We start from the raw sequence: 27,018 nt of genomic DNA on the forward strand, positions 1-27,018 counted from the left end.
AGGAAAATCACACGATTTCTTTTGTTTGTTAAGTTTAAGAATTCAACACTCTTTGATGTACAACCCTTCTCTCATGCCTTTTTTTCCTTTTCATATTGCCCTTTTAAACTATAAGAGTTCCCAATAATGCAGCAAGACTCAGGTCGATATTTATCAGTGAGAAACACCTTGTGTGCTAGGTAGCTTTGAGCGACTGGACATTTCTTTACATACAGTACATAGTAAAGTAAATATCCATGTGCTCAACCTGATAAGGATCGCTTCGTAGCAATTCCTCAAATATCAATTCTGCCTCATCAAACTCCCTTATATTGTATTGGACAGTGGCAACTTGGGCTTGAATATAATCACTAAACCTGAAAATTCCTTGAAGAGAGTCATACTTTGATAGAGCTTCATTAAACATTTTGAGTTCTAAATAGGCATTAGCGAGAAAGAAATCTTTCATCCGGTGGTTTTTTAGGTTGAGAATGTTTAAGAATCATGCAAATACTAATGCTTAGATTTTTTTATTGTTTATTTCATAATTGACACTTCTATAGTTCTCCATATATCATATGGAAAGAACCATGAGATTAATTTGTTGGCATAGGATGTAATTTCTTACTTTTTGAATAACATATATGAAAAAGTGTACATTAAGTTATGCTCAAGTCTGTTGGTGATTTTAATAAAAAAATTCCTTATGTGCATCAAAGAATCTCTTCCTTAAATTATTTAATACTTGCTATATAATATAATTTCTTCCTTATGTGCATCTAAGAAATCTCTAGAAAGACCGACCACACAAAGGCAAGTTTGGATAAGCACTGGAGGGATTCTCTCTGCCCTTCCTGTTGTCTAACGTTAGAACTAATTTTTGAGTGTTTTTGCATTTTCTTTTAAGGAGAACACATTGGATATTGTGAAGTACAAAATTCATTCATTTAAAGAGAAATACTTTATGATTAGATCTCCTTTGGATTCATTTAAAGTGAAATGCTTTGTTAGTCATAAGTTCATATAGAAATTTTGTTTTTTGTAGACTGATTCAAGTACTTGAGATGGGCCGATCCATTTCAGGCAGTGTGTCATCTCCCACATTGTCAGATCAAGACAACATGGGGGATGACATTGAACCCGTCGAGCAAGATCACATGCTCATAACCCCCCATAAGAAATTTACAAATACGAAAATCAAAGAACCCCAAATTGGAATGAAGTTCTGAATAAGTTGCATGTGAATATTACAGGGCATTTGCATTTGCACATGGGTTTGGCATTCGAAATGGAACTACACACAATAATAAGGATGGACAAAGAATAGACAGAGAAATTAATTGCTCTAGGAAGGAGAAAGATGTCATACGTAAAAAGAATATCCCTCAATCAAGGTGTGGATGCAAGGCTAAGCTATGAATAAGCTTAAATTCTACTGATGAGTGGGTGGTGACTAAGTTTGTAAATGATCACAACCACGTCCTTGTCAGTCCAAGGAAAGCTAGACTAATTCGATCGTACCGAACAATATCAAATGCAACAAGGTTGATGATAAATTCTGTGAGCTTTGCTTTGGTGAAATCTAGGAATATTTATGATATTTTTACATAGCAAGCTAGGGGGATTGAGAATCTCCAATACTCATAAAAAGATATCAAAAACCAAATAGTAAATAACCTTAGAAAATTGAAAAGAGAAGATGGCAATCGTGCTATGCAATGACCGTACGAAATGAAAGAATCAAACCCTTCATTTTTCTATAGGGTTAAATTAGATAAAGATGGTCATCTAATCAATATGCTATGGGTAGATGCCATGTCAAGGGTGTTGTACCTCCACTTTTCAGATGTGGTGACTTTTGATATGACATACATGACAAACTTATTTGGCATGCCCTATGCTCCCATACTTGGTGTGAATCACCACTTTAGTATAACCTTTTTTGGGTTTGTACTTATATTTGATGAAAAGATGGAGTCATTTGTATGGGTATTTAAAACGTGGCTAGAACCAATGAGTGGTCATCAATCTGGTGTAAGTATCACTGATCAGGATCATGTAATTACTACTGCAGTGAAACAAGTTCTAAAAGAAAGTAGGCATCACTATTGCAAATGACACATACTTGCAAAGGAGAAAGGAAAATTGTGCCATGTATTGCATTGACATCCCACTTTTCTAGAAATTTTTAAGAAGTGTATAACAAGCCCAGCCGTAGAAGAGTTTGAGACAGATTGGAAATACCTTATTGAAAAATATAATCTTCAACAAAATGAATAGCTCATTAGAATATACAAATGTCGAATGCAGTGGGTTGATGCATATATTGCTGATGCATTCACAGTCGATATGTCAACGACTCAAAAAAGTGAAGGCGTGAATAATCACTTTAAGATATACTTAACTCCCACAACAAGCTTGCACTCTTTGTTGGAAATTACTCAAAAAGTACATGAAAAGAAGCTTTACAAAATGAGGGAGATTGACTTACAGAACATCAATTATACTCTTATTTTGAGGACCTCTACCTTCATAGAGGCGCAAGTTTTGAAGATCTATACACACAAAATGATGAAGTTTTTTGGGAAAGAAGTTGCAGATTCCACAAATTACAAGATTGAAGCCATTGAAGACAACAACACTATTGCCACCTGTAAGGTGACAAAACCTGGAAGTAGAACAAGGGTATTTGTTGTGGAATTCAAAAATCATAATCAAATTGCTTCTTGTACTTGCCACTTGTATGATAAGTTAGGAAGTCTTTGCAAGCATGTGCTTGGAATCTTTTCGGTGGATAATATTTTTGAGATCCTATCACATTTCATAATGAATCGATGGAAAAAGGATGTGTTGAAAGGGGCTGTAGTTGATGAAAGAGGCAAGAAAATTCAAGTATCTTTTGATCTAGCCCGATCCATTCGTTATAATGAACTTTGTCAAATGGCTTGAAAATTTGTAGAGAATGCCTCAGAAAGTGTCGAACTCTATGAATTGATAATGTCTGATTTTCCTGCTACATGTGCAAAAGGTGATGCCAATATTGCGAGTATAGTAGATTCAAGTGATGTTAATAAGAACCCCAGTAGCAGCATAAGAAATGAGGGTTGCCCTCTTCAAAATATCCTTGAGCCCCCATTGGCACGAACAAAGGGACGACCTTGTTGTACAAGATATAAATCTCGGTCTGAGGTAGAGTCAGAGGAAGCTAAGGCAAAAGAAAATGATGGTATTAGAAAGTGTGCAGTATGTAAGAAAAGTGGACATGACAAAAGAACTTGTCCATCATTCGCTCATTCAAAGTATGCATAAATAATTTCTCCATCTTTGTACACTTTATAAATGTAACATGGATTTATTAAATGTTTATAAGGTGTTTCCTTATTGCATGTTAAACGACACTGTGGTAGCTATTGATGGGACCTGTGAAGACATGGAACATATATAGTAATGGTGATGAATCATGTAAGTGTTGTGTTATATGCTACTGAATTTGTTGTGATCTAATGTTATGTTGTGTTGTTTAGAAATACGCTACATACATTAATGTGATGTAATGATCTTTTATTACAGGAAGTAGAGATGGAAGTGTTGTATTGTTTGACATTTTTGCTGTCTATCATTCATAATAATTTACAGTATGCAGCTCTTAGTGCATTGAGGAGACTCCCATTGGATCCGGGGAATCCGACATTCCTTCATCGAGCCATTCAGGGGTATGAAGATTTTAATTTTATATTCTTTGTAGGCAGGATTGGATATGGTCCATCTTGCCATTAGAATGAAATTTCGCCTTCTCATTAAAAATTAGGTCAGTCGCGTCATAATTTTTTAGTTGCCATCTCTTTGAAGTTTCAATGTTCATCCATATTGTTTCCATTTTTTTATCATTCATTTGCTTAACTGGATTTACAAATAAATTACATGGGTTGGTACATAAAGTTTATATGTTTGCATGCCTTTGAAATGGGGCTTGGTATATGGTAGAATATTAGACTAACCTTTCTTTTCCTTTGTGTGGTTTATTTGTTTTGTTTTCTTTTGGTTGCAGCAAAGCATGTAGGCCCAAGAGGTGGGTTTGCTTCTTAATTATTCTTTTAGTTGTCCTATTTTCACATATCTATAACTGGATAATGACTTATGCCAATTTGTGTTGTGTTGTTTAAAAATACGCTACATATATTAATGTAATGTAATGATCTTTTGTTACAGGAAGTAGAGATGGAAATCGCCTTTCAATATTCAAGAAGAAGCTAAGAAGAGCCAGAAGCAGAAGTACAATAATTAGGCCCTAGGACCATTTGTTTTGAGCCTGACTTTGAAGGACCACCCATTGGTGCCTGTCTCATTCGCTTCCAATACCAAAGCTAAAGGGCCAAAAAAGCTCTTACAGTGGCATTTGATTTTCTAAAATGCCCCCTTTTTGTATATTTTGGCGTACTTAATGTACAATGATGGTTCACATATAAAGCTTCTCAGCTTCTCTGTTTTTCTTTACTTCTTCTAGTAAGAAATTGTTTATGATGCAAGATCTGACAGATCTATCTTGTGAAGATCTCTCAGATCTGTCACCTTAAACTTGTGAAAAAACAAAAAAATAAAGTGGTAAAGAAAGTGGGACAAATCAAATTCAAATATGAGGCCAGATCTGCCTAGAAACGAGCAGATCTGCTCTCAGATCTGTGGCAGCACCAGCATGATCCAAAAACATCCAAAACACGATTTTTAAGCAAATTAACCAAAACATATCAAAATAAAATTAAAATAGTAAAGTAAGAATAAAAGAAGGACGTAAATAATACCGAACCGGGCCGGATGGCGCGGGACTCTCGAGCCTTCTAGGGCTCACCCGTATCAAAACCAGTCCTCTTGTGTCTCTCTGATTCGGATGTTGACCAACAAATCTCGTCAGCAAAGGGTTTTTGTGCCCTAAGTCTAGTTTTGATCGAGGGTTGTTGTGCACTAGGTGTCAGGCTTAAGTGTTAGACTCTCAGGAGGCTAGGGTTTCTATCTCTCTGAAGCTCTATGCTTTCTATCTCTATCTCTCTCTCTCTAGAGTCTCGATCCCCCCATCAAATGACCACCAAAAGAGGCCTTATAGGGGTCAAAATCTGCTGGGAAGGATATCCTCATATAAGGATATCCTCATATAACAAACCCATCCCCATCCAAAAAAATGAATTTTGAAGGTCACGGATTTGGGCGACACAGGCCATGCCTCCTGGGTGACACTAGCAGTGTCGCCCAAATATGGGTGACACTGGGCGTGTCTCCCAGTCTATGCTAGGCAACACTGTTCGTGTAGCCCAAGTCAAAAAGTGTCAAAATTGAAATATATTTGTTTTCTCAGGTGTGTTCCTTTGCCTCTTGTGAAGCTACCAAAAAAAATTTGGGTCAAAACGGATTTTTTTTTACTATTTTTAATGATTTGTTTAAAATGGGGCGTCTACAGTTGCCCTTCTTTGGCACTCACTGTCCTTGGAATGACAGATGAGTGGCAAAGAAGTTGACACTTTGGCATTCCCTGTCCTTGGAGGGGCAGGTGAACGTCAAAGATCTCTTCTTCTTAAGGCCACGTGGTCAGAGGGCACACCAACTATCCCTGCAAGTCATTGCGCTCACCGAGCTCACCTACCTAGGGCATTTCCATTCTAAGGTTTTTGCGCGTGAGATGTCGGTGTTTTACACAAGCTTGAAACTTGTGTTGGATTTTCTAGCCATGCCAATTAACTTTAGGGGTTTTACAGTTTGAAATTTTTTAACCCTAACATCTTCTTTGATTTCCTTAGGGTTTCCTAAGGCTGTATATAAGTTTAGGAAAAAAGAGGGTAATGCAGACATTGAAAATTTGTTCCTGATGTCACGTGGTCAAAGGACACACCAACTATCCCTCCAAGTCATTGTGCTCACCGAACTCACCTACCTAGGGCATTTTTCCTCCTTAGGTTTTCGCACGTGAGATGTCGGTGAGTTACACAAGATTGAAACTAGAGTTGGATTTTCTGGCCATGCCGCCTAACTTCGTTTCAAATCTGCAAACCTGCATTTTCTTGGATTTCCTCAAGATTTCCTAAGGCTTTCTACAGGAAAAGGCTTTCTATAGGAAGAGACTTGTCTGGCTGAATCCGAAGTGAGAAACTAGGTAGCAACGTGGCAATCGTCACAAACACGGTAATCACCATATACGGGAGTTCAAGCTCCTTCGTTTTAAAAGTCGTTTTAGAAATTTTGAAAGTAGGGGGATTTTTCAAAAAAAGAGAGATTTTTCAAAAAAAGAGAGATTTTTTCAAAAAACAAGGTTGGTTAGTAGTTTTTACTCCTGCAACCATAGAGCCCTCTAAGCAGTTTAACGTCATACAACGATGGACGGTGTAGTCAGCAGTTATACTCATACGACCGTGGAGTTATTATTAATATTATTATTTGCTGCTCTTGTTGGGGGTGGTTTTCTTTTAGTGTAGGTCTTACAGTTTAACTACTTGTGACCCCCTTTGGTGGACCCTATGTAAGCGTATCGGGTCTTTGTTTGAATCTTCAAGACGAGGAATCATCAAGTATTTCTTTATCTTCCAACCTCAGCTCTTGTATTGCAATTCAAATAGAGTTCTTGAGAGTTTCGAGCAAAATAAAGCGCTGAAAAAACAGGGTACTACCCGTAGGTGTTCAGAATCTCTTTGGATTTTCGATTTTGTTCTTCCACACTCACCCTTTCAAAGTTTCAATGTTCTAGGTCCTTAACAACGTTCCACCAGGCTAATGCATATTGATTTTCTTTTAGCATCGTTTTGCCTCGAGGAGGAAGAGGAGATGTTTAGAGAGAAAAGACTTTGGAGAGTAGAAGGAAGGAGAAAACTTCTTTTTTTTCATCGCCCCGGGGTCCCTTTTGGGTGTTCAGCCCGGTAGCCTTTTTTTCAATGCCTGGGGTTCCTTTCAGATTTTTAGCCTAACGGACTTTTTTTAAAAAAAATTTGTTTATTGCTGGGGTCCCTGTCGGGTGTTCAGCCTGGCCTTGTTTCCAATGCTTGGGGTTCCTTTCGGATCTTCACCCCAGTGGATTTCTTTTTTTTTGAAGAAACAATGACAAAGAAAGAGGAGGAGGAGGAAGAAGAAGAGTCAAGGTGCCTTTCCTTTTTTTTTTTTTTTTAGAAACTCGCCTTAAGAGCACGTAAGAATTCGATCATCTTTCCCTCCTCCAAGTCGTAGAAAGGTTTTAATATCAGTCTTCCTCTGATTTCCCTTGACTGAAGTTGACATCCAACATCTTTTTTACAATGGTTGCTGAATCTCTGTTGAAATTTTCCTTTAAACTGCTACATGAACCTTGATTTTGGGACTAAAAATAACTCTCAGTTTCCTAATCCCTTAATCTTCTGTATGGACGGTTAGGCTCATCAGGGTTTTCCTGTCAATGGAGTACTTCATGTCATACATTAGGCGTTAATGACTTTTGGAGTGTGAGGTATGAATGCCTTATTTGGTTATTTGCATGGGGTGAGTGATCACCCAACTCCTTTTCGGTAATCCTTTTCATTGCAAATTTCAAATTTCTTTTCGAAGGTTAACCCTGTGATAGGCTCCTTCTCAGTGCTCGAGCTTAAGTGAGACTCTCGCACCATAAGAGTGATTAAGTTGGTACTAGATGGCTTTACTACATGTTGGGAGTCAATAAAAAAGGGTTCAATCTCATTAGTTGCCCCCGTTGTATTAAATGGCCTTATGGCGTGTTGGGAATCAACAAACAAGGGTTCAATATCATTAGTTGTCCCTATTGTATCATCTTCATGAGAGGATTTTGCCCCTGTTAAATATTTTGATGGGGTTGTCCCTGCAGGGCTTTCTATTCCGTTGGGAACTTGTTCATCACAAGATGTATTCTCTTCATATGGTGGTGCTCCGGTTTTCAGAGTTGTGCTCATGTCGTTAATGACTTTTAAAGAGCCTGCCTCTTGAGGAGGTAACACAGTCAGATTTGCAATATCCAATTCTTACTCTTAAATTAGTGGATCATTTAAGAAATCTTGTGACGGTAGCCCAGGTGGGCAATTTCCAAAGGTTTGAGCTCTATCAATTCTAGTGAAGATACCAAATCTTTGGGAATAGTCATATCTGGGCTCTTTACTTTTCCATCATTTATAACTGGGTTCATCTCGAGAGGTGACTCGATTAAATCTTTTGAGCTTGGCTCCTCATCCCATATAGGTGGCTTGGCTAAGAAGTCTGGTGAAGGTGGCCCAGGTGGGCCCCTTAGAATTTTTGAAGGTTTAACTTCTTTCAATATTTGAGGTGTTGGTCCCTTGTTTGGAAGCATAATGGGAGACTTTGGGATGTTGACCCCTTGTTTGGAAGGTGATCTCTTCTCGTTGATCTGGAACATGTCAATTTCTAACACGTCATCCTCATCATATTGATCCCATTTAGGGGGGTCGTCAAGGTTTTGAGGTGAAGGGCTTCCTTTTAGTACTTGCTCATTTGCCCCATCACAAGTTATTGTCATAGAATTAAGATTTTTCTTGTCGTCATTGGCTTGGGAATCCATAGCTTCAAAACCTTGGTTGCGCTTATGCTTGAGTTCATATTGCTCTTGCGAGTTTGATTCGTTACCACACATGTATGAACCATTTATTGTATCAACTTGAAAGTACGGGTTGAAGGGTTCATATGATGGGGGTTTCTTGCGCCAATTTTGGGAGAGTAGCTTGGAGTGGAATTATGTGCGATACCCTTTTGTTTTTCCCTTTCTTCGGTTGTAGGCTTGGAGCTAAGATCATCCTCATTGCTTTGATCTTGAGTATCCTTAGTCATTAACTCTTGGGTGCCAGTTAATTTCTTCCTATGCTTTAAGGCCTTGTAGATGTTCTTCGGGTTTGAGTACAGCTTGTGATTCTCTTGAGTTAATCAAGTTGACATCAGTATTCTTTGTCGAGACATCTAGCGTTTTTTATTCCTCTTTACTATCAAGATCTTCCTTTTCGACACTTATCATGCCCTTATCGATGAGATCTTGAACTTTATGTCTGAAAGCTCGACATTTCTCTGTGCTATAGACATAATTTTGATGCCAATCTCACCATTGAGATGTATCACCTCCATGAAAATGAGGAATCTTAGCTAATGTTGGTAATTATATGAGCCTTGCCATAAGCAAATTCTTCATGACATCGGTCATAGGCTCATCATTGGGAGTGAATTCCCTTGATGTGGAAGTTTGCATTCTCCATGTAGTAGAATGAATTTTAGTCTTTCCCTGTGAATGGTTTGCAAAAGGGTTACTTTTCTTGATCATGTTCACCTCTCTTTCTTGAGAGGACTCTCCACCAGTCGAGTAATCAAAGACTATGGTCTCATCCTTCTTGGCTCGCTCATATCATGATACTCTTTCAAGCATAGCATCAAATGAGTGAGGGACTGCCCCCACACTGAAGAATGTGACATATTCTAGAGTTATATTTTCTAATGCCAGGCTTACCTTCTTGGCTTCAGGGAGTGGAGTTTCAATGACTCGCATAGCGGCCTCTTTGAATCTGGTTATAAACAGGGAAGGGGACTCTCCCGACTTCTGTTTGGTGGAGGTTAACTCACCAAGAGTGACAGGTCTTAGCCTTCCTCCACTATAACGGGAGGAAAAATGCCTAAACATTTCGTCAGGAGTTGCTTGAGGGTCCTCCTTCATGAATCTTCGATGCCACATCAAGGGTTCTTCTTTTAAGCTAAGCAAGAACATGACCTTAAGTTGGTTAGATCGGTCTCATAGTGTATGGACCATCAATAAGTAGGCTTTGATGTGTGCCTCAGGATCCTCTTTCCCTGAAAATCTATTTCTGAATTGTGGCATCACAAACCCCACTGGTAGATCTTCTAGTTGGCTCGATTGTATGGTCTGTTGAACTTGATTTTGTGGTATGTGACTCATGTGAACTAGCTGTTGGACCCATGTAGCGGGTTGCCCTAAGGACTGAGCCTGAGGAATGTGTTGAACTTGATGTGCTGGTTGTCAGCTTGTAGACTCACCCGAGTTGAATTGGGTCAGAGCATACCCATTCCTCAGAGGTTGCACAACTTGGCCATGTAGGGAGGCCTGCAAGATAGGATCACCACTTAATTGGGATGGACGACTCAAGCTGCTATGATGACTAGACCTCTGACCTTGGGCGGCTAGGTCTATCTGACCCTGACCTTGATTGGATGATCTATCCCTAAGGTTAGAGTATTATATTTCTCTAGCACTGGACTGAAAGAGTGAAGGAATGTCATGACTACTGTCAGAGGGGGTCTGCCCTCTAGGTAATCTTAGGCTCAAAATGATGACTAGAACTAGACCCCTGGCCCATAGTGAGTTGAATTGGCAGACTAACAACCCTAAGATTATCCTGTTTTGATCCAAAATGTTGGACTTGGCCTACGGCTTGAGTTTCTGATCTGACTTTCTTGGATTGAGTGCGCTGGATGGTGTATCCTCTATTGAGCAAGTATTGAAAGTAAGCATGCACTTTAGGAATGTCTTTGTATTGAGTTAGGTCAAAACCCTGATCTTTACTGGTGATGGGTTGCTCGGGTAGACCTTCCCTAGTTTATGTGAACCCACTCGCCCACTAACTGGCTGATTGCCAAGATTGGAATGTTGGGCTGCTAATTGACCATCCGGGTTCATAGGGCTGAGATCGACTGACTCAGAGATTTGTGCAGAGGTCTTATTCTTGTTGTGCCTACTGGATTTGAGGCTAACCCCTACGTCTTGAAGGATTGCCCTTGACCTGGCCCCTTGACTATTCAAGGTATTACGAACCTTATTAAGCTGTTGACTTGTGACTTCCAAATGATGGTCCTAAAGGGGGCTTGGACGGTTAGGTTTGGTTCCATGCGGGTCGAGAGTTGGCTCACTAACACAAGTGCTATGGATGATTTGTGAGGGAGCATTGTGACGGTGCCTCTCGGACTGACTAGGTTCTCTAGATCTAGACTGAGCTGGGGTCATAGGGTTGGACCTTACTCTGCTTTGATCCCGGGTCATGACTCCTAGACTTAGTGCGAGCTAAACTCGATTGGATGAAACCTGCTAGACTAAGCTAGACTAAGATCTAGGCTAGGACTAGATTGGATGAAACCTGCTAGACTCGATGGGTTTTGGTTTGAACTCTGAACTAGGGTAAACCTAGTCTAGCTCTAAAGGCAATCTCTATGTTTAGACCTATGTTAAAACCTAGACTAAGACCTAGACTAGACGGGTATGAGTCTTGGCTTGAACTAAGAGTGGGTCTGGGTTCGGACTAGATGTGGACCTGGTTCGAACCTGGACTGAGCTGGGTGTAAGCTTGGTCTTGGACCAAGAGGGTTTTGAAGATCAGACCGGGTGTGGACCCAGACTAGATCAAAGATGAACTAGGAACAAGCCTTTGGCTCGGACCAAGCCTACGGCTCCTACCAAGAGGGGGCCTATGTTCGGACCTGGACGTAAACTTGGTTTGGACCTGGGCTGGGCTGAGTATTAGCCTGAATTTGGACTCAGAGAGTTTTAATGATCAGACCAGCTGTAGACCTGGACTGGATCAAAGTTGAACTAAGAACGGGCCTTCGGCTTAGACAGAGAAGGAGCCTAAGTTCGGACAAAGCCGAAACCTGGTTTAGACCTGGGCTAGGCTGGGTACAAGCCTGCACTTGGACCCAGAGGGTTCAGCTCGGACCAAAAGAAGATCCGGACTGAGATCTAATCTAAGATCAACCCACATAAATAAACAAGCCAGCACAAGAAAACGTTTGACCTAGTATAGTACTATAGGTAGGCTTAGCTTGAGAGTGGGTTCCTAACTATTGAAATGCGGCTAGGCTGATATAGGTCCTCGTATAGGTCCTGACCTCCTGTTATAGGATTTCGTCCGGTCCTACTATACGTGGAGTTGCTTTGAGGAAAATGATTACAAAAGGGCGCTCACAGTTAAAGTTACACGTATCCCAACAGCCTCGACTCTCAAAGCTGGATTCCCCTCATGCCGTTAATGTGGATTTTGGGGGTTTCCCTGGCGTTCCTGGTCCAATGTGTGCTGGGGTGTGTAAAGAAGCACACAATGCACACAAAATAAGAAAGGAAATAAGTGAGCATTCGGCACTGGCTGTGCCAAGCGATGCGTGCTTCGAGGTGAAACTCGCTCGAAGCACGAGGGGTAAGCAACCCCTAAGAAGGTAAAGTCAGAACATGATACCAAGCACAGTCCGAGCTAAGTCAAGTGCGGCCCGAGTCGAGGGTGACTCGAACGGGATACGGTTCAGGGAAAGTGCAAGCAGCCCTCAATGTATGTTTTTATTTTTTAATTTTTTTTATCTTTTTAACTTTGATGGAACACAGTTAAAATAAGTATGGTGAAAGCAATAAAAATATGGTTTCAGTCAAAATTAACAAACTAAAATAAAATAAAAAAGTAAGAAACAGCACAGACCTACCTGAAGCAAAATAGTTTTTTGTATTTTTCAAAAATTTATTTTAAGTCAAAACATGATCAAAATGGACCCAAAAGTCCCTAGAATATGCATGTGGGGTCCTAAAGTTTTTCTAGGAGACATGTAGTTGGGCGACACATGTGGTGTCGTCTGGGCGGCACTACTGGTGTCGCCCAAAAATTTCATTTATTTATTGTTATTTGTTTATTGTTAATATTAATGAAATAAGACTACTTTAAACTTGGAATAATCAGGAAAACATATATTTATGATGAAATTAATAAAAACAAAGCAAAGTAGGACAATGTAGATAGAACAATAAAATATTTTTTTGGTATTTTAAAAATTTTATTTTTTTCTGAAAGTTTGTGAAAAGTCACAAAAGAGACTCTAGAATAGATTTGAAAATTTTCAGAAGATTATAAAACTTTCGAATTTTGGGCGACACGGCTGGTGTCGCCTAGAAAAATCAGGGTTTCGCAGCACGGAAACCCTAGATCCTGGTTACTGCAGATTCTTGGGACTTTTTGTGATAGAAAACAGTGAAAAACAGCGTATAAAAAATGTATTTTGGGGCTTGTATCAAGCTCGAAATGCCCCACAGTGGGCGTCAAACTGTTTATGATACAAGATCTGGCAATCTGGTGAAGATCTCTCATATCTGTCACGTTACACTTGTGAAAATACAAGAAAATAAAGTGGTAAAGAAAGCGAGACAAATCAAATTCATATCTGAGGCTAGATCTACCCGAAAATGAGCAGATTTACTCTCAGATCTGTGGTAGCACCAGCATGATCCAAAAACATCCAAAACACGATTTTTAAGCAAATTAACCAAAACAGATCAAAATAAAATTTAAATAGTAAAGTAAGAATAAAAGAAGGAAGAAAATGATACCGAACCGGGCCAAATGGCCCCGGACTCCTGAGCCTTCTAGGGCTCGCCCGCATCAGAACCGATCCTCTTGTTTCTCTTTGGTTCGGATGTTGACCAGTAAATCACTTCAGCAAAGGGTTTTTATTCCCTAAGTCTAGTTTTGATCTAGCGTTGTTGTGCCCTAGGTCTAGGGTTTCTCAGGCTTAAGGGTTAGAGTCTCAGGAGGCTAGGGTTTGTATCTCTCTGAAGCTCTTTCTATCTCTCTCTCTCTCTCTCTCTCTCTCTCTCTCTCTCTCTCTCTCTCTCTCTCTCTCTCTCTCTCTCTCTCTCTCTCTCTCTCTCTCTCTCTCTCTTTAGAGTCTCCATCCCCCCGTCACATGAACACCAAAAGAGGCCGCATCCTCATCCAAAAAAATGAATTTTGAAGGTCAGGGATCTGGGCGACAGGAGCCGTGTCGCCCAAATATGGGCGACACTAGGTGTGTCGCCCAGTCCAGGCTGGGTGACACTGCTCATGTCTCCCAAGTCAAAAAGTGTTAAAATTGAAATATTTATTTTTAGGTGTGTTCCTTAGTCTCTTGTGAAGCTACCAGAAAAAATTTGGGTTAAAAAGGAATTTTTTTTTTTAATCATTTGTTTGGTAAAACAGGGAAATTGTAGGATGACTTGGGTGACACCACTGGTGTCGCTCAAACCAAAACTTGTCCAAATTTATTTTTCTTTTTTTTAAATTTGGATGTCTTCCTCAGCCTCTTATGAAGCTCTCACAGAAAATTTGGGTCAAAACGAAGTTTTTTACTATTTTTAATGATTGTTTTGGTAAAACTTGGCATTTACAGAAATCTGGGTCAAAACAGGGTTCTTGCAAGGTTTTGGGCAGGCAAATTGGTTCTGGGTCACAGGGTAGGCTGTGTGAACTATGGATTTGGGTTTACTAGGTTAAGTGTGATCCTAAAGGTTCAAAAAACAATCGAATTTAAAATGGGATGTCTACAGAAATATCAACTTTGATGAATGACGATGCATTGCATCTTATGGTTAATGAGCTTTCATTCACTTCACAATAGCATCATGGTCTTAGGGCCTTCTTTGTTGTAACTTTTCTATCTAGTCCAAAGTTGTTACATGTAAATTTTATGCCCAGCATTTACAGTTGAAGTTACTGTCTTGGGTGCTCCATTTTTATGTGTTCATAATATTATTTATGCGTTCATATATTTGTGTAGTTCAATTGAATGTGACTCTCCCCCCTCTCTCTTTCACGCACACAATCTCTTTCTCTCTCTCTCTCTCTCTCTCTCTCACACACACACACAAAGGCATGTGTGTGTGCATTGTATCATGAGAATTTGAATGTCGGTAAGTCGATTCCGTCGTCCTTATCTTCAATTATGGGGGCTAAAATGGCTTCCTCAGCAATGACAGTAGCAGCAAAAATTTTCTCTCTCATCTCTCTCTCACATACACATACACATACACATACATGCACACGCACATACTGACACCAAGCAAAATAATGCCTTAAATTAATGAAAGTTTCGATGTTTTGTGGATTGGCCATTGTTCCCAGCAAAGGAACCAACAAGAAATAGAATTTCCCTTAACATTTACTACCCCCTATTCTTCTAAACATGCCTCATGTCTCGCTGAAAATCTGCAAGCAGTTGTTTGGAATTGCTACATTATAATAAGCATGTCTTTGATTGATACCTTCCTTTTGGAAGCATTGTTGATTTATTTAATTCGAATTTGCAATGCTTGATTATAACTCTCTGATGCCTGAGTTTCAAACAATCTGTGTATTTCGTATAGAACTTTCAATAAAGATATTGCAAATGACTAAATAGAAGGCTGAATTTACCGGATTTTCCCCTCCTTTCCCTTCTTCTCTTATTAAACCTGAACTTTTAAAGCCAACTATGAGCTATTCAAGTGAGAAGGTATATTATGAGATTAAGTATTTTACACGGACTTTGGATCATTGCAATTTTGTTCATGAAACTTTTCAGCAGAAGTATGTCATTAATACTCAACATTTCAACTATGTTCCTATGATAAACTCTTTGATATCTCAATAGTTAAACCACAGTGACTTCAAGTACCCTGTCCTGCTCATATAAATGCTAATGAGATTCCTTAGATTAGAACCTCATGCATTTCCCATAACCTTTTGAGCTCTCAACTATCACTGCTCAGAAAAAGAAATGCACGAATGCCTAGGGTAAGGGGTCTACGCACGAATAACTTTGAGGCCAAAAAAATGAGACACATTGCTTTTGTTCAATGCAAAATGTAGTTTATTTACGACTAAGTTAGAGAAGTACACCTTACTCCTTTTTTATAAGCAGAAAGAAATATACAATATGAAATACTGAACTCAAAGCTAATATGAATATAATTACACGCTTATCAAAATTCTCTTAGGCAGTCAAACGTTGTTGGTTCTCTAATAACTTGATCAATGACTCGAAGTTGGATGTCGTTAGCCCCAATATATTGCAGTTTTGGGAGTGTCGGAGATGCATATCGACCCACCCATTTCATAAATTACATGATTTGCAATGAAGGTACTTCCCGTTTCGATTTTGTTCGCATCTAGATGTGTACATCTCACATTTGTGGCCACAATTTCTACAAATCTTGTCTGAATATGCCATGGTATTGCTTGTGGATGAACTTGCCATCTTCCCACCTACACCAATTAGAATACAATTTTACATCAAATTACAAGCAATTAGAACACAAATTCACAAACTAAACCCGAAGATTCAAATTACAAGCAAAGCAACTCCGCACCATACATTTTACATCAGAGAGTGTGGACTTCTTAAACTTAACAAACAAAAGAAATCGTGTAATTTTCCTAGAATACACAAAGAAAAAAAAGAAATAGTCTTCCAGGGTCTAAGCTATACCCTTACATGAACAAGCCTTCTCTCTTGCCTTTTCGATCTTCTCATATCCCAAATCGACAGGCTTCTTCCCACCATAATCCGCAGCAGATGACTTATACCTAGTCATGAATAAATTCCATGCTAAAAACATGGAAAGTGCAGCTATACCTCCAATGCCTATACCCCAAATAAGTGCAACCTGAGTTTTGGAAATTACATTTATTCTCCCTCCAAAACTTTCATTTTTTACTTCAAATGTCCTTGGATCAACAAGCATAGAATGCAAGTTCTTCTAATTGTACCCAACATCAAAACTCCATGAGTAAATGACACTAGTTCAAGTCAAGTTCCTATTTGAACCAGTGATACCCAACATCAAAGCTCCTGAGTCTTGCTGCATTATTGGGAACTATTATAGATTAAAAGGGCAACATGCAAAAGCCGTCTTATATTTTTGTCTGGCATTGAGATTGAACCGTAAATATTTATTAGCATGATTCTCTATTGGGGAGATAAAACTAAAGCCAAGAGAGAAAGTAAGAGGAGGAGCATACCCGATTCAGCGATATTGCGCGTAAGAGGGTGCAACAATCTTGAGCGCAAGAGGGTACAACAGCAAGAAAGACCCTGGTTTTGTTGTGGTTTTGCAGAGGTTGGATGAGGAAGAGCAAGGTTTTGCTAGGGAAAGAGAGAGAGGAGGCAGGCAGAGCTTGGGTTTTGCAGTAGGCACAGTCACATTAAAAGAGGAAGAGATAGGGCAGGGCAAGGCGAGGGTTTTGTAGTAGACAGTCACATTGAGAGAGGAGGCAGGAGAGAGAGAGAGAGAGAGAGAGAGGAGGCAAGCACAGGGGACAGAGAGGGAGGAAGAGCATTACATCAAATATGACGAGAGAGAGTATTGAGGTGAGAAAAAAAGCCACCGTCTATCACGTGTCAAGAGAGAGAGGACGTTACATTAATGAGAAAGAGAGTTTTAAGGTTTCCAAAAAGCCCACCCTCTCTAAGCTATCAAGAGAAAGAGGACATTACATTAATGGAACGGTTTGAATTTTGCAACAATATCGCTACCCGTTCATTCCATGACCAATGGTTAATTACCATTGGTGTAATCTCCCTAAATACGCGAAGCTGCTTACCCTATCTTTTTCCTCATATATATATATATATATATATATATATATATATATATATATATATATATATATATATATATATGGGTAGTCTAAACTTCACAACCATTCAAATTACAGAGGTTAAAGATAGATAGCGTTGTAAAAGATAGATTTACAAATTTTGTAATTTATTTCTTTAAAAAAGTTACTTTTTGTGATATCTTCATCATTAAGTAAAAATAATTTTATAAATATTACTATAAGATAAAGAGTACTTTTGTTATCTTCATAAAAAGTAAATTTGAAATTTTTACTAAAAGACAACGGTACTCTACAAATAAAATTCCAAGACATGAACTTCTAAAATGCAATTATACTTCTGTAAAAATTTTAAATTTACCCTTGTTTAATAGTTAAATTACTTATTAAAATAATTTTTTAAACAAAAAATAATGATCTTTTTAATAAATATACACATCACAACCCCTTGATAAATACAAAAAACAATGATCTTTTTAAACAATAAGTTACCTTTGTATTTTGAGAGGTTGATAACTCTAGACAAACCCTATATATATATATATATATATGAAAAATGCTGAGATTAGCCGACTAGCCCACATTTTCATGTATTTATTAAAGGACCCTTTATATATATATATATATATATATGAAAAATGCTGAGATTAACCCACTAGTCAACATTTTCATGTATTTATTAAAGGACCCTATATATATATATATATGAAAAGTGCTAAGATTAACCCACTATCCCACATTTTCATGTATTTATTAAGGGGTTGTGATATGTGTACTTATCAAAAAGATCATTACCTTTTGTTTTAAAAATTATTTTAATAGGTAACGTTACTGTTAAGCAATGACAAATTTGAATTTTTTTTAAAAGTACAATGGCATTTGAATAGTTAGTGTCTTGAAATTTTATTTGTAGAGTGTCCTTGTAGAGCAACCTAAAATCACTCCTATTAAGATAGTCTTAGTTGGAAAATTTTCATTTCCCGAATCACATGCATAATTACCTTCATTCGGCTGATAGAAAACAAAAACCAAAAAATAAGAAATTTGGTCAACAATATCCTACCAATGGGAGGAGAGCCATGGGAGCATATACCATACACTTTCAATATTTGGGGTCCCAAGAATATGCTTAGACCAGTTTACTCAGGCAAGTGAATGTGAGATATGCACCACCAGACAATAGGATCTTTTAATAAAAAGAAACTAAAGCACAGTGATGCTTACAGTGGGAACTAGATACCCATCCCAATCAGCGTTCTTCTATCAACTACATTTTATAATAGCTTACCATGGTAGTCATTTATAGTGATACCATACTCATGGAAATTGAAATAGTGAGTTAAGCCCCCATGATGGGACAAAAATTGGAATAAAAAGAACCCTATTTCCAAAAAAGGAATGAAGAAATATTTAGGTAACAGCATCCTTGCAGTTTCATCCAAGTGGCAGTTCCTGCTTGTCACCTTTGTTCTGGGTCATGTATTCATACCGAGTATTCATGCAGTGAGAGGTGGCAGAGCACCTAATCAAAATTATCTACATGGATCGGAGAAATTTCATCGTCTACATGAAAATGTCCAACCAAACGGGCAAAGAACAACATCTGTTGCTCGATGGTGAATTTGATGTTCTCAGCCTGTGAACACTCTACATTCAGCGATCTATATCTTGTTAAAATGAAATCACACAAGAAAGAAGAAAACCAATGATACCTTGCGGAATCCATGTTGCTCTCCTTCATATTCTACCAGAGCAACTGGCAACCCTTTTTCCTGTAAAGCCATATAAATTTTACGAGCCTGATCTGGCAGCACAACCTGTGACACGACCATGTTACAACCAAACACTACTTGCTTAAGAAAGAAATTTATGGTAGGATTCTCCCTTTGGTAATAATGTGGGTTTTAGTCATCAATTTGAGGAACAAGAACGTTTGAGAAGTAGAGTAAATTGATGCCAACACCATGTTAAAATACCATATGATGAGCTTTAGATAAACAAATACAGCTAATATTAAGCTAAATTAAAAGAAAATGTGCTTTTCACACCCAAATGTGCATATCAAGGTTTCAAACAATATTTCAAACAAGACAGGACGCTGCGTTCCCATTGATTTAGTCCACATTCAAAACTTTAGAATCCCATCGAACTTGTCCAGCCAATAGAGAAGAAAAGAGAAGTTTCCATTGAGCTTGTCATTACTGCATGAAAGCTTTTGCAGGATGCCTGCTATTAGAGTTTAGACCAATAGATAAAATAGCAATTTCCAACCAGTCTGCAATTTAATGGACCTCTCTTAATATAGCTTGCACTTCCTCAAGTGCTTATAACTTCCATGCCATTTCATGAAAAGAACATAGCACCATTCTAACAACAAACTTCCCAGTTTTAACATAAACAGCCCCATGACCTAAAGTTTTTGGAGTATAAACAATTACCTTGAAAAGTACTGCAACAAAGAAGAATAGGAAAATGAGAATTATTCTGTGTATCATCAATGATGAATGCAAGATGACATCTGTCATGTACACTCTGTGTGATGATCATAATGAGATTAATTAAAGGGACAATTAACCAACATCGAACTTTCAATAGTGACACTTTTACAGGCAGCATACCCCAAATTGTTCTAAAATGAGAAATCTCCCCACAGAATTCAGTAAGAACAAAACTAACTTTTCCACAAACAAAATCCTCTTGCTAGATATGGGAAGATTAACAGAGGGTAATAGAAAATGATTGAATATAAAACATGCAGAGGTTAAAAGCTAAAATAATTCATAGTAAGAACCCAAGGAATTCAATGTGTCAAAAAAAAAAAATCTACAGAACTTAATGACATTACAACTAAGGCTTGGGGTTATAATTGTTGGCTTTAGGGTCCTTCAGATCCGTATTAACAAGTTACAGAGATAAACTTCGATGCAGTTTTTAACCGGAGAGAAAATGCCAAAACAAGTTGTACTGCAGCAAGATTATGGGCCACTGTTTTAACCATGGTGAAAGCACACATGACATTTTTAGAGGTGAATCTCTGGGAACTTACTCTGCCACTAACAAGAAATGTAATTCAAGTCAAGATGTGGACTAAGCAAGCTTAATACCCTGCAAAATAGCGAACAGAACTGAGACATCTCAATTAGCTGCAACAAAAAATTGCAACGAGGTCATCTCTCCTTTTCGCTAGAGTAGCACGTACCCTAACTGGGGTTTTAGAAGATATGCCACTAGACATCTTTTGCACAAGACCATCGATCACCAGCTTCACAGCTATTTCACATTGATGTTCGCTAAAATCACTATCCTCTTCAACATCCAATTCAATCTCATCACTTCCACTACAGGACCTTGACATGTCTTCCCTCTCTGCAACCTCTCCTCCATCCACCCATCGTCTCTTCCTCTCGTCGACTCCTTGTCTGATCCCCATTCCCTCAGTCTGGTCAACCAATCTTGCCGCTCAGCTTCAGACCTCCCTTGTGGCTCCTTCTCCCCCAGAGAAACGGCTGTAAGGGGATGTAGAAATGGGCAATGAACCTTTGGAAGGAACCTGGCCTGACCTGCAGGCTCCGCTCTAAAGGCTCCTATCTCTTCTCCTTTCCATCTGCTGAGGGAGCTTTGGCAGTTTTAAGGAGTAACTATCACTTCTCCTTTCAAGGAGCCTGCCTGTCCCTCTCTCGCTGGACTGAAGATGTGGGAGCGTTCTGATGCCAAAAGATTTGGATCACTGTCTCTTCCATTCCGCTCCATTCCTGGTGTGTCGATACCTTTTGGGTCATCGGGATGCTTGTGCGTTGTTTGTGGCTGTTCATTGGCAATCCCTGGACAGTTTTCCACTCGGGTCTTTGAGGATGATTGTAGACATTCTGGATCTGAAGTTCATTCCTCCATGTCTTTGGTTTGACATGTCAGGGACATTCTATCAAGTCTTCATTTCCTGATCCTCGACTTCCCATCCCTTGCCTCACTTTGTCTCTCATCCCTCCTCTTTGGCTCAACCCTCTTCCTCCGGACCACTTTCTTCTGGCCCACGGATGGTGGTTTCCCATAAACGCCATTCTGGCCGCCTCCACTTTGGCGCTCCTCACCGAAAGGGCTCCTCATTCGCTTGTGCCCAACCTCCACATCCATTTCAACCTCCTCCACCCCCATCGTTCTCGCCCCCGGGTCCTCCCTCGGTCACCGAGCCAACTGTTGAGTCTGACGACGGTCGATCTGCCTCGAGATCAAGTACGATGGATATCCCCATCATTGCACCTGAGGACCCGCAACCATCATTGATTGCTGCAAACCCTTAGTCGCCTCCGTACCCTAAGGCCCGGTCTCTCCCTAGGAACCACGTGGCCCCTCCGTATGGATCTCGGTCTAAGCAATCCTTTGTTCCTACAGATCCGTCACCTCTCACCTCATCCACCGTAGCAACTCTTTCCTTGGGGGGACATGTGGCGGCTGCTGCTCCTCTTGGAGATTTCTTTTTTGGCTTCATCCCTCTCTCTCTTCCTCTCCCCTCGCTCAACCGCTCTACTCTCTCTCCTTTCTTTTCCTTGTCTCCTCTTGAGGCTGGGGCCCCCTCGAGTTCCGAACCACCGCCTTTCCCTCCCTCTAAGAGTCCCCCTCCTGGCATTGTCCCCCTCCAATCCTCCTGTGGAGGTACCCTCATCCCACTCTTCTATTATTTCTTCTCCTCCATCCACCCCTCCCCCCTCACCATCGCCGCTGGTGTCAAGAGGCCTCTCCTTTCCCCTTTCGTTCCTAACCCTATCTCCATTGCTACCTCGTCGCCTTCTTTCTGTGATACCTGGTCCTACCCCCCCCTCATTGATCTAGGGGATTCCCAGCTTCCTTTGGCGGCAGAGTCACCCCCTAATCCTCCATCCTCCATCCCTACTCCTGCTGAACCCGTGGACCCCCATCCTCCATCCCTACTCCTGCTGAACCTGTGGACCCCCATCCTCTCTCTACCCCGATTGAGGGCAGTATCCCCAATGATCCCTCCTTTGGGAATCCCATCATCGTCTTCTGTCCAGTGGGCTTTTCCGCACCGTCATCCTCACTATTAGAGTATCTTCCTCCTCCATTCGGTATTTTTCAATGGCCGCCACCCTCATTCCTACCCTCCCCTTACCTTTGCCCCCCCCCTAGTTCTTCGTTCCGAGAGTCCAGAGCCGCTCGATTCTCTATCTCTCGTCGAGTTTCTTTTCTCCCTATTCCCCGTCCTTGCTTGGGGCCACCCCCGACTTGGAGCTCTTCTCCACTAAATCCCTGTCATTCTTCCATCCTACCCCCTGCTCCTACTCCCACCTTCAATTGACCCTCTCCATATTTCACAGAACTTCCACCTCTCCTCCCACCACCCACGTCGAGCGACCCCTATCCTCTTTTACAATCCCTCACTCTGAAAGACGAGGTCCCTCCTGCAGCAGACCCATTCGGCTTGCCCTCGGCCATTTTTAGACCCATTCCAGAAGATGGCCTGCCTTCTCTCAGATGGCCAGCCTACCCCTTTGTAGGCACATCTTCATCGGCCCTCTCGCTGGAGGTTCCTTACTCGTCAGCAGCTATGAGTCTTTCGGACTCCCTAGACTCGGTAGGGAACCCCCCTCCCCACCATTGGTCAACTCCAATTATGTTAATCATATGGATGCGGCAGAAGGAGACATCAACCAAGTGTTTCAGGTTATGGGCTTCCCATACTCAGGTCCCGAAGGACCGTTCCACGAGTTTTTCAACGCAGATGCTCAGACTAGATTCAGGTCGCAAGTTCTGTTAATTATGACAAAACCACCGCTATTTCTCTCTCTTCCTTGCCTCTTCCCCTTTTGTTACCTTCTGGTGGGCCCCTTCTTAGGAGGTCACCTCGGTTGGCGCCACATACCACTTCCTCTTAATGTATATTCTTTCTTGGAAAATTCACGGGCTCGGGTTGACCTACAAGAAACAAGTTGTTAGAGATTTTTGCTTCAAATACCGCCCCACCATCTTGGCTTTAACTGAAACCAAGCTCCCTGAGCCCTCACTATCTGTTGTTTGTCAAGTGTGGGGCTGACGCCCATGTAAATTGATAGCTCTACCTGCAGAGGGTGCTTATGGTGGGGTTTGGGTGATTTGGCACCCTTCTGCCCATTCCCTAATCTCAAACCCACATAGCCTCCTACTCGGTCTCGATTCTACTTACCAGAATTTCTGACGGTTTACCTTTGAAATCCTCAGCAGTCTATGGGCCCAACCTTGACTCCAGGCGTTAGTTGCTGTGGGTTGAACTCAACTCGGTGGCTGCCTTACCACACCCCATTTAGTGCATTGGGGGAGACTTTAATATCACAAAGTGGTCATTCGAAAGGAATACCTCCACTAGGATCACACAGGCCATGTCTATTTCTTCGATTTTTGTCTCCTCGAACAATCTCATTGACTTGCCTATCCAAGGAACTCAGTTCACTTGGTCGAACCATTCCTCTTCACCTTCCCTTTCCAAACATGGTAGATTTCTTATCTTCGTGGATTGGGACCACCCCTTTACTAATTCCAATGTTGTAGCCCTACCCAAACCAAACTCCGACCAGTGCGCCATTTTTGCTTAACACCAATCTCGTAGTTAGGGGAGTCAAACCTTTTAGGTTCGAACTGACTTGGCTTGAAGAACCATCTTTACCCTATCTCTTCTCCTCTTGGTGGCATGCGCTGGAAAATAAGGTGGTCGGCTGGGCGGGCTTGAGATTTCAGCAAACTACAGCTGATCAAGAGCAACCTCAAATCTTGCAGTTCACAGTTGCTTAGCAATGTCGCCACCCTAAAGAATCACCAGTTGTAAGCTATACAAGGCTTTGACACTCTGGAAGAGCCCAAACCTCTTTTGGATAGGGAGTTCTTAAGTAGGGTGCAACTCAAATCCGACTATCAAGCCACCCTCAAAAAGGAGGAAATATTTTGATACCAAAGATCTCGCATCAAATGGCTTAAGGTCGGCGACCAGAACACTAGTTTCTTCCATAAACTAGCCAAAGAAGTCAACAATACCGTAGTTTTTTCTTTAGCCCCTAATTCTATAGCCAAAGAAGCATGGTTATCATTAACACCATCCAGAATTCAAATTTTCATGTGGTTGGCTCTCTACCAACGAGTGCTCACAGTCGACCAGCTTCAAAGAAGAGGAATTCCACTCCCCTATCGTTGTGCTTTGTGCATGGATGATGAGGAAACCAACCCCCATCTCTTCTTGCATTGCCGGTTCACCTTCAACATTTAAGGGATACTGCTTAGACTTTTTAATATCAAGTGGGTCCTTCCTGCTACAATACCCCTAAGTTTTTCTTCCATCCAACCGTACCCTTGGCCAAAGGCAAGTATCACCATGTGGAAATTGACAATGGCCTCTAAACTATGAGCTATTTGGATGGAAAGAAACAATAAGGTTTTTAGGGTGAGCAATCCTCCTGGCAAACCACCTTCCCTATAATCAAATGCTTGGTGGTTTTCTGAGCCTCTAACCACCGTATTTTCAAGGGTCTCCACTCCAATGCTTTTGTCCAGGATTGGATCTCGGTCTTACAACACAAATGAAAACACCCCCCCAGGGCTTCCCAATAGATCCCCCTTGGCCAAGGTCTACTCAAGCTTAACTTTGATGGCTGTTCACTTGGTAACCCCAGGCCATCAAGTATAGGAGCCATTTTTAGAGACCATTGTGGCTCAACTGTGGTCTCTATTTGCAAGCCCATAGGTCAAGCAGATTTAATGGAAGCAGAGGCGACAGCGGTGCTCGAAGGCCTAAAACTCATCCAACCCCTAAGCATCCAGACCCTCACCATAGAAGGGGATTCCAAGAATGTCATTAGTTGGGCCTCCAATTCTTCTCCACCTCCTTGGTCTCTGGCTCACATCTTTGATGAGATTAACTACCTGTGCAAGGATATTCTTGTCTGTTGGAAGCATACTTGGAGGGAGGCCAACCAACAAGCGGACGCTCTAGCTAAAGACGCGGCTGCTGCCAATGACCCCTAGAGTTCGAACGGCTTATTTTTCTAGGGAGCTTTTGCTGACTTTGTAACCTTAAAAAGATGGCAATTATGTCTTTTAGTTCTTTCTTTATTTTCTTTTTCTTTGGCTTTGGAGCTTCTGTCCTTGTGGACAGCCCAATCTCTCTAATGTACTCTCTTTCTTATTAATTTAAAGTCAACATTATAAAAAAAAAATTTACAGCGAGACTTTTGAGCTTTAAAATCTTCTCGAAAAAGATGCCAAATCTTTAGGCGATGGTTCTCAAGGAACTTCTAGATGACTGAGCAGCTTGTTCAAGTCTAAATTTTGAGCTTTAAGCAGTAGCCGAGGTCAAAACACCGTTTCTAAGCCTCAGCCAGCTGACAACCCAAAAATACAGTGACAGAGTCTCAACTGAGGGGAAGCCATTAAGAAGCTAACACTCTCAGTATGAAATCACAGAGACAATGATGCCTAGTGTCGCATCAGAATCTTGTTTGCAAAGCAAAGTAGATAGTTCCAAACACTCGTTTTTCAAAAACAAGTTAACTATGCTTCAAGTGAAGCCAGAGTCATGGGATGCTTCCGCTATCATTGATGTAGAATCTATCTGTGATGCAATCGAGTCTTGGACAAATACACTCTTAAGATTAAATTGGATTGAGTAAAACACTCGTTAATTCTCAAAGTTGCATTCTCTTAAAGAGCCTTTTAGGGACTACAGATCCTGAAGACCAATCTCCCTTTTGGCTGAAATTTATAAAATACAGGTTGGCAATCACAAAGAAACTAATTTCTCAAAAATAAAAAAAAGAAAGAGATCGAGAGATGACTGAAATTTGTAGTGTAGCCATGGCAAAAAAAACTCACAGGAGCAGAGTTTCAACTCTTTAATCAAATTTTCTTAAATTCTAACATGAAAATTAGGGATTTATATGGGTGAAATTCATGTTTCATCTGTTGTAGCTGCTGTGAAGCACCTGGGAGTGGTTGGAAAGACAACATGTGTCGCAATGAAGAAGGTATAGAGTTAGGACCTATCATAACACGGTGAAAACACGTTGGACCTATCATAACCATGTGCAAAACCACAAGGGGTATTTTGGTCTTTCTATCTGCTCTGAAAGACTTTCGGCAGGAAAATTTGAATTTGAAGGTGTGAAAATTGCCACAACTCAGGAATAAAATAGAAAACAAATCCAATTAATCATCTACGTTAATCAGACACATGATAATCTTAGTTCTTCGTGGTTTGAAACTTGAGCTCCTTAAACTCCATTTAGGTTTGTTTCCAACAAAAACCAAATCCAATTTGAAATAAAAAATCCTCCACCTGTTTCAAAATTATTTAAATAGTGAAATGGCAAATCAAGAAAGACAATGCTTCAATGAAAATATTTAGAAGACTTGCATTTTCAAGGAATCGACAAACTTGAAATTGTGTACTTTAATGGGTCAACCTCCAATATTGTTGGAAATAAAAGGATAAGCTTCATTGCATTTGATGGACAGAACTGTCATTTATCTTTTGTTTAGTCTTTATTTGTCTTATGTCTCTAAATAAGGGCAGTATTGTCCATAAGTTATAGTTATGGTTATTACTTAATGTTATAAGAGGGGTAGAGGTCACAAGTGGCCTCTAAGCAAATCACTTTCCCACTTTATCTCTCACACGTCTCTCTCTCTCTCCCTTTCTTCTTCTTGATCATCTTTA

At 40.3% G+C, this 27,018-nt stretch overlaps 2 protein-coding genes across 13 annotated transcripts in view; one reads left to right on the forward strand and one right to left on the reverse strand.

The window, feature by feature from the left end:
• Positions 1-2,283: 2,283 nt before the first annotated feature.
• Positions 2,284-4,195, forward strand: LOC105421862 (protein FAR1-RELATED SEQUENCE 5-like). The gene is made up of 5 exons (XM_088864628.1): positions 2,284-2,857; positions 2,939-3,222; positions 3,550-3,692; positions 4,028-4,048; positions 4,189-4,195. Exons 1-5 carry the CDS (start codon positions 2,284-2,286, stop codon positions 4,193-4,195), a joined length of 1,029 nt encoding a protein of 342 aa, XP_088720754.1.
• Positions 4,196-15,556: 11,361 nt separating this feature from the next.
• LOC18424793 (alpha/beta-Hydrolases superfamily protein) overlaps positions 15,557-27,018 on the reverse strand; it is a 67,294-nt gene continuing 55,832 nt past the window's right edge. For 4 of the 12 annotated variants that reach the window (XM_088865021.1, XM_020661760.2, XM_020661759.2 and 1 more), the window contains 2 exons: positions 19,040-19,144; positions 15,557-15,974 (listed from right to left, as the gene is read on the reverse strand). In XM_088865021.1, the coding sequence (XP_088721147.1) occupies positions 15,765-15,974; positions 19,040-19,144 (315 nt within the window). In that variant the 3' untranslated portion in view covers positions 15,557-15,764. Of the gene's footprint in view, positions 15,975-18,492; positions 18,964-19,039; positions 19,145-27,018 lie in introns of those variants that run through there. The other 8 variants (XM_088865022.1, XM_088865017.1, XM_006829367.4 and 5 more) reach the window with 3 other exon arrangements.

This window comes from Amborella trichopoda, chromosome 4 (genome assembly GCF_054954075.1).
Source record: "Amborella trichopoda isolate Santa Cruz 75 chromosome 4, AtrichopodaSantaCruz75HAP2 v2.0, whole genome shotgun sequence".
In the NCBI taxonomy this organism is placed as follows: domain Eukaryota; kingdom Viridiplantae; phylum Streptophyta; class Magnoliopsida; order Amborellales; family Amborellaceae; genus Amborella; species Amborella trichopoda.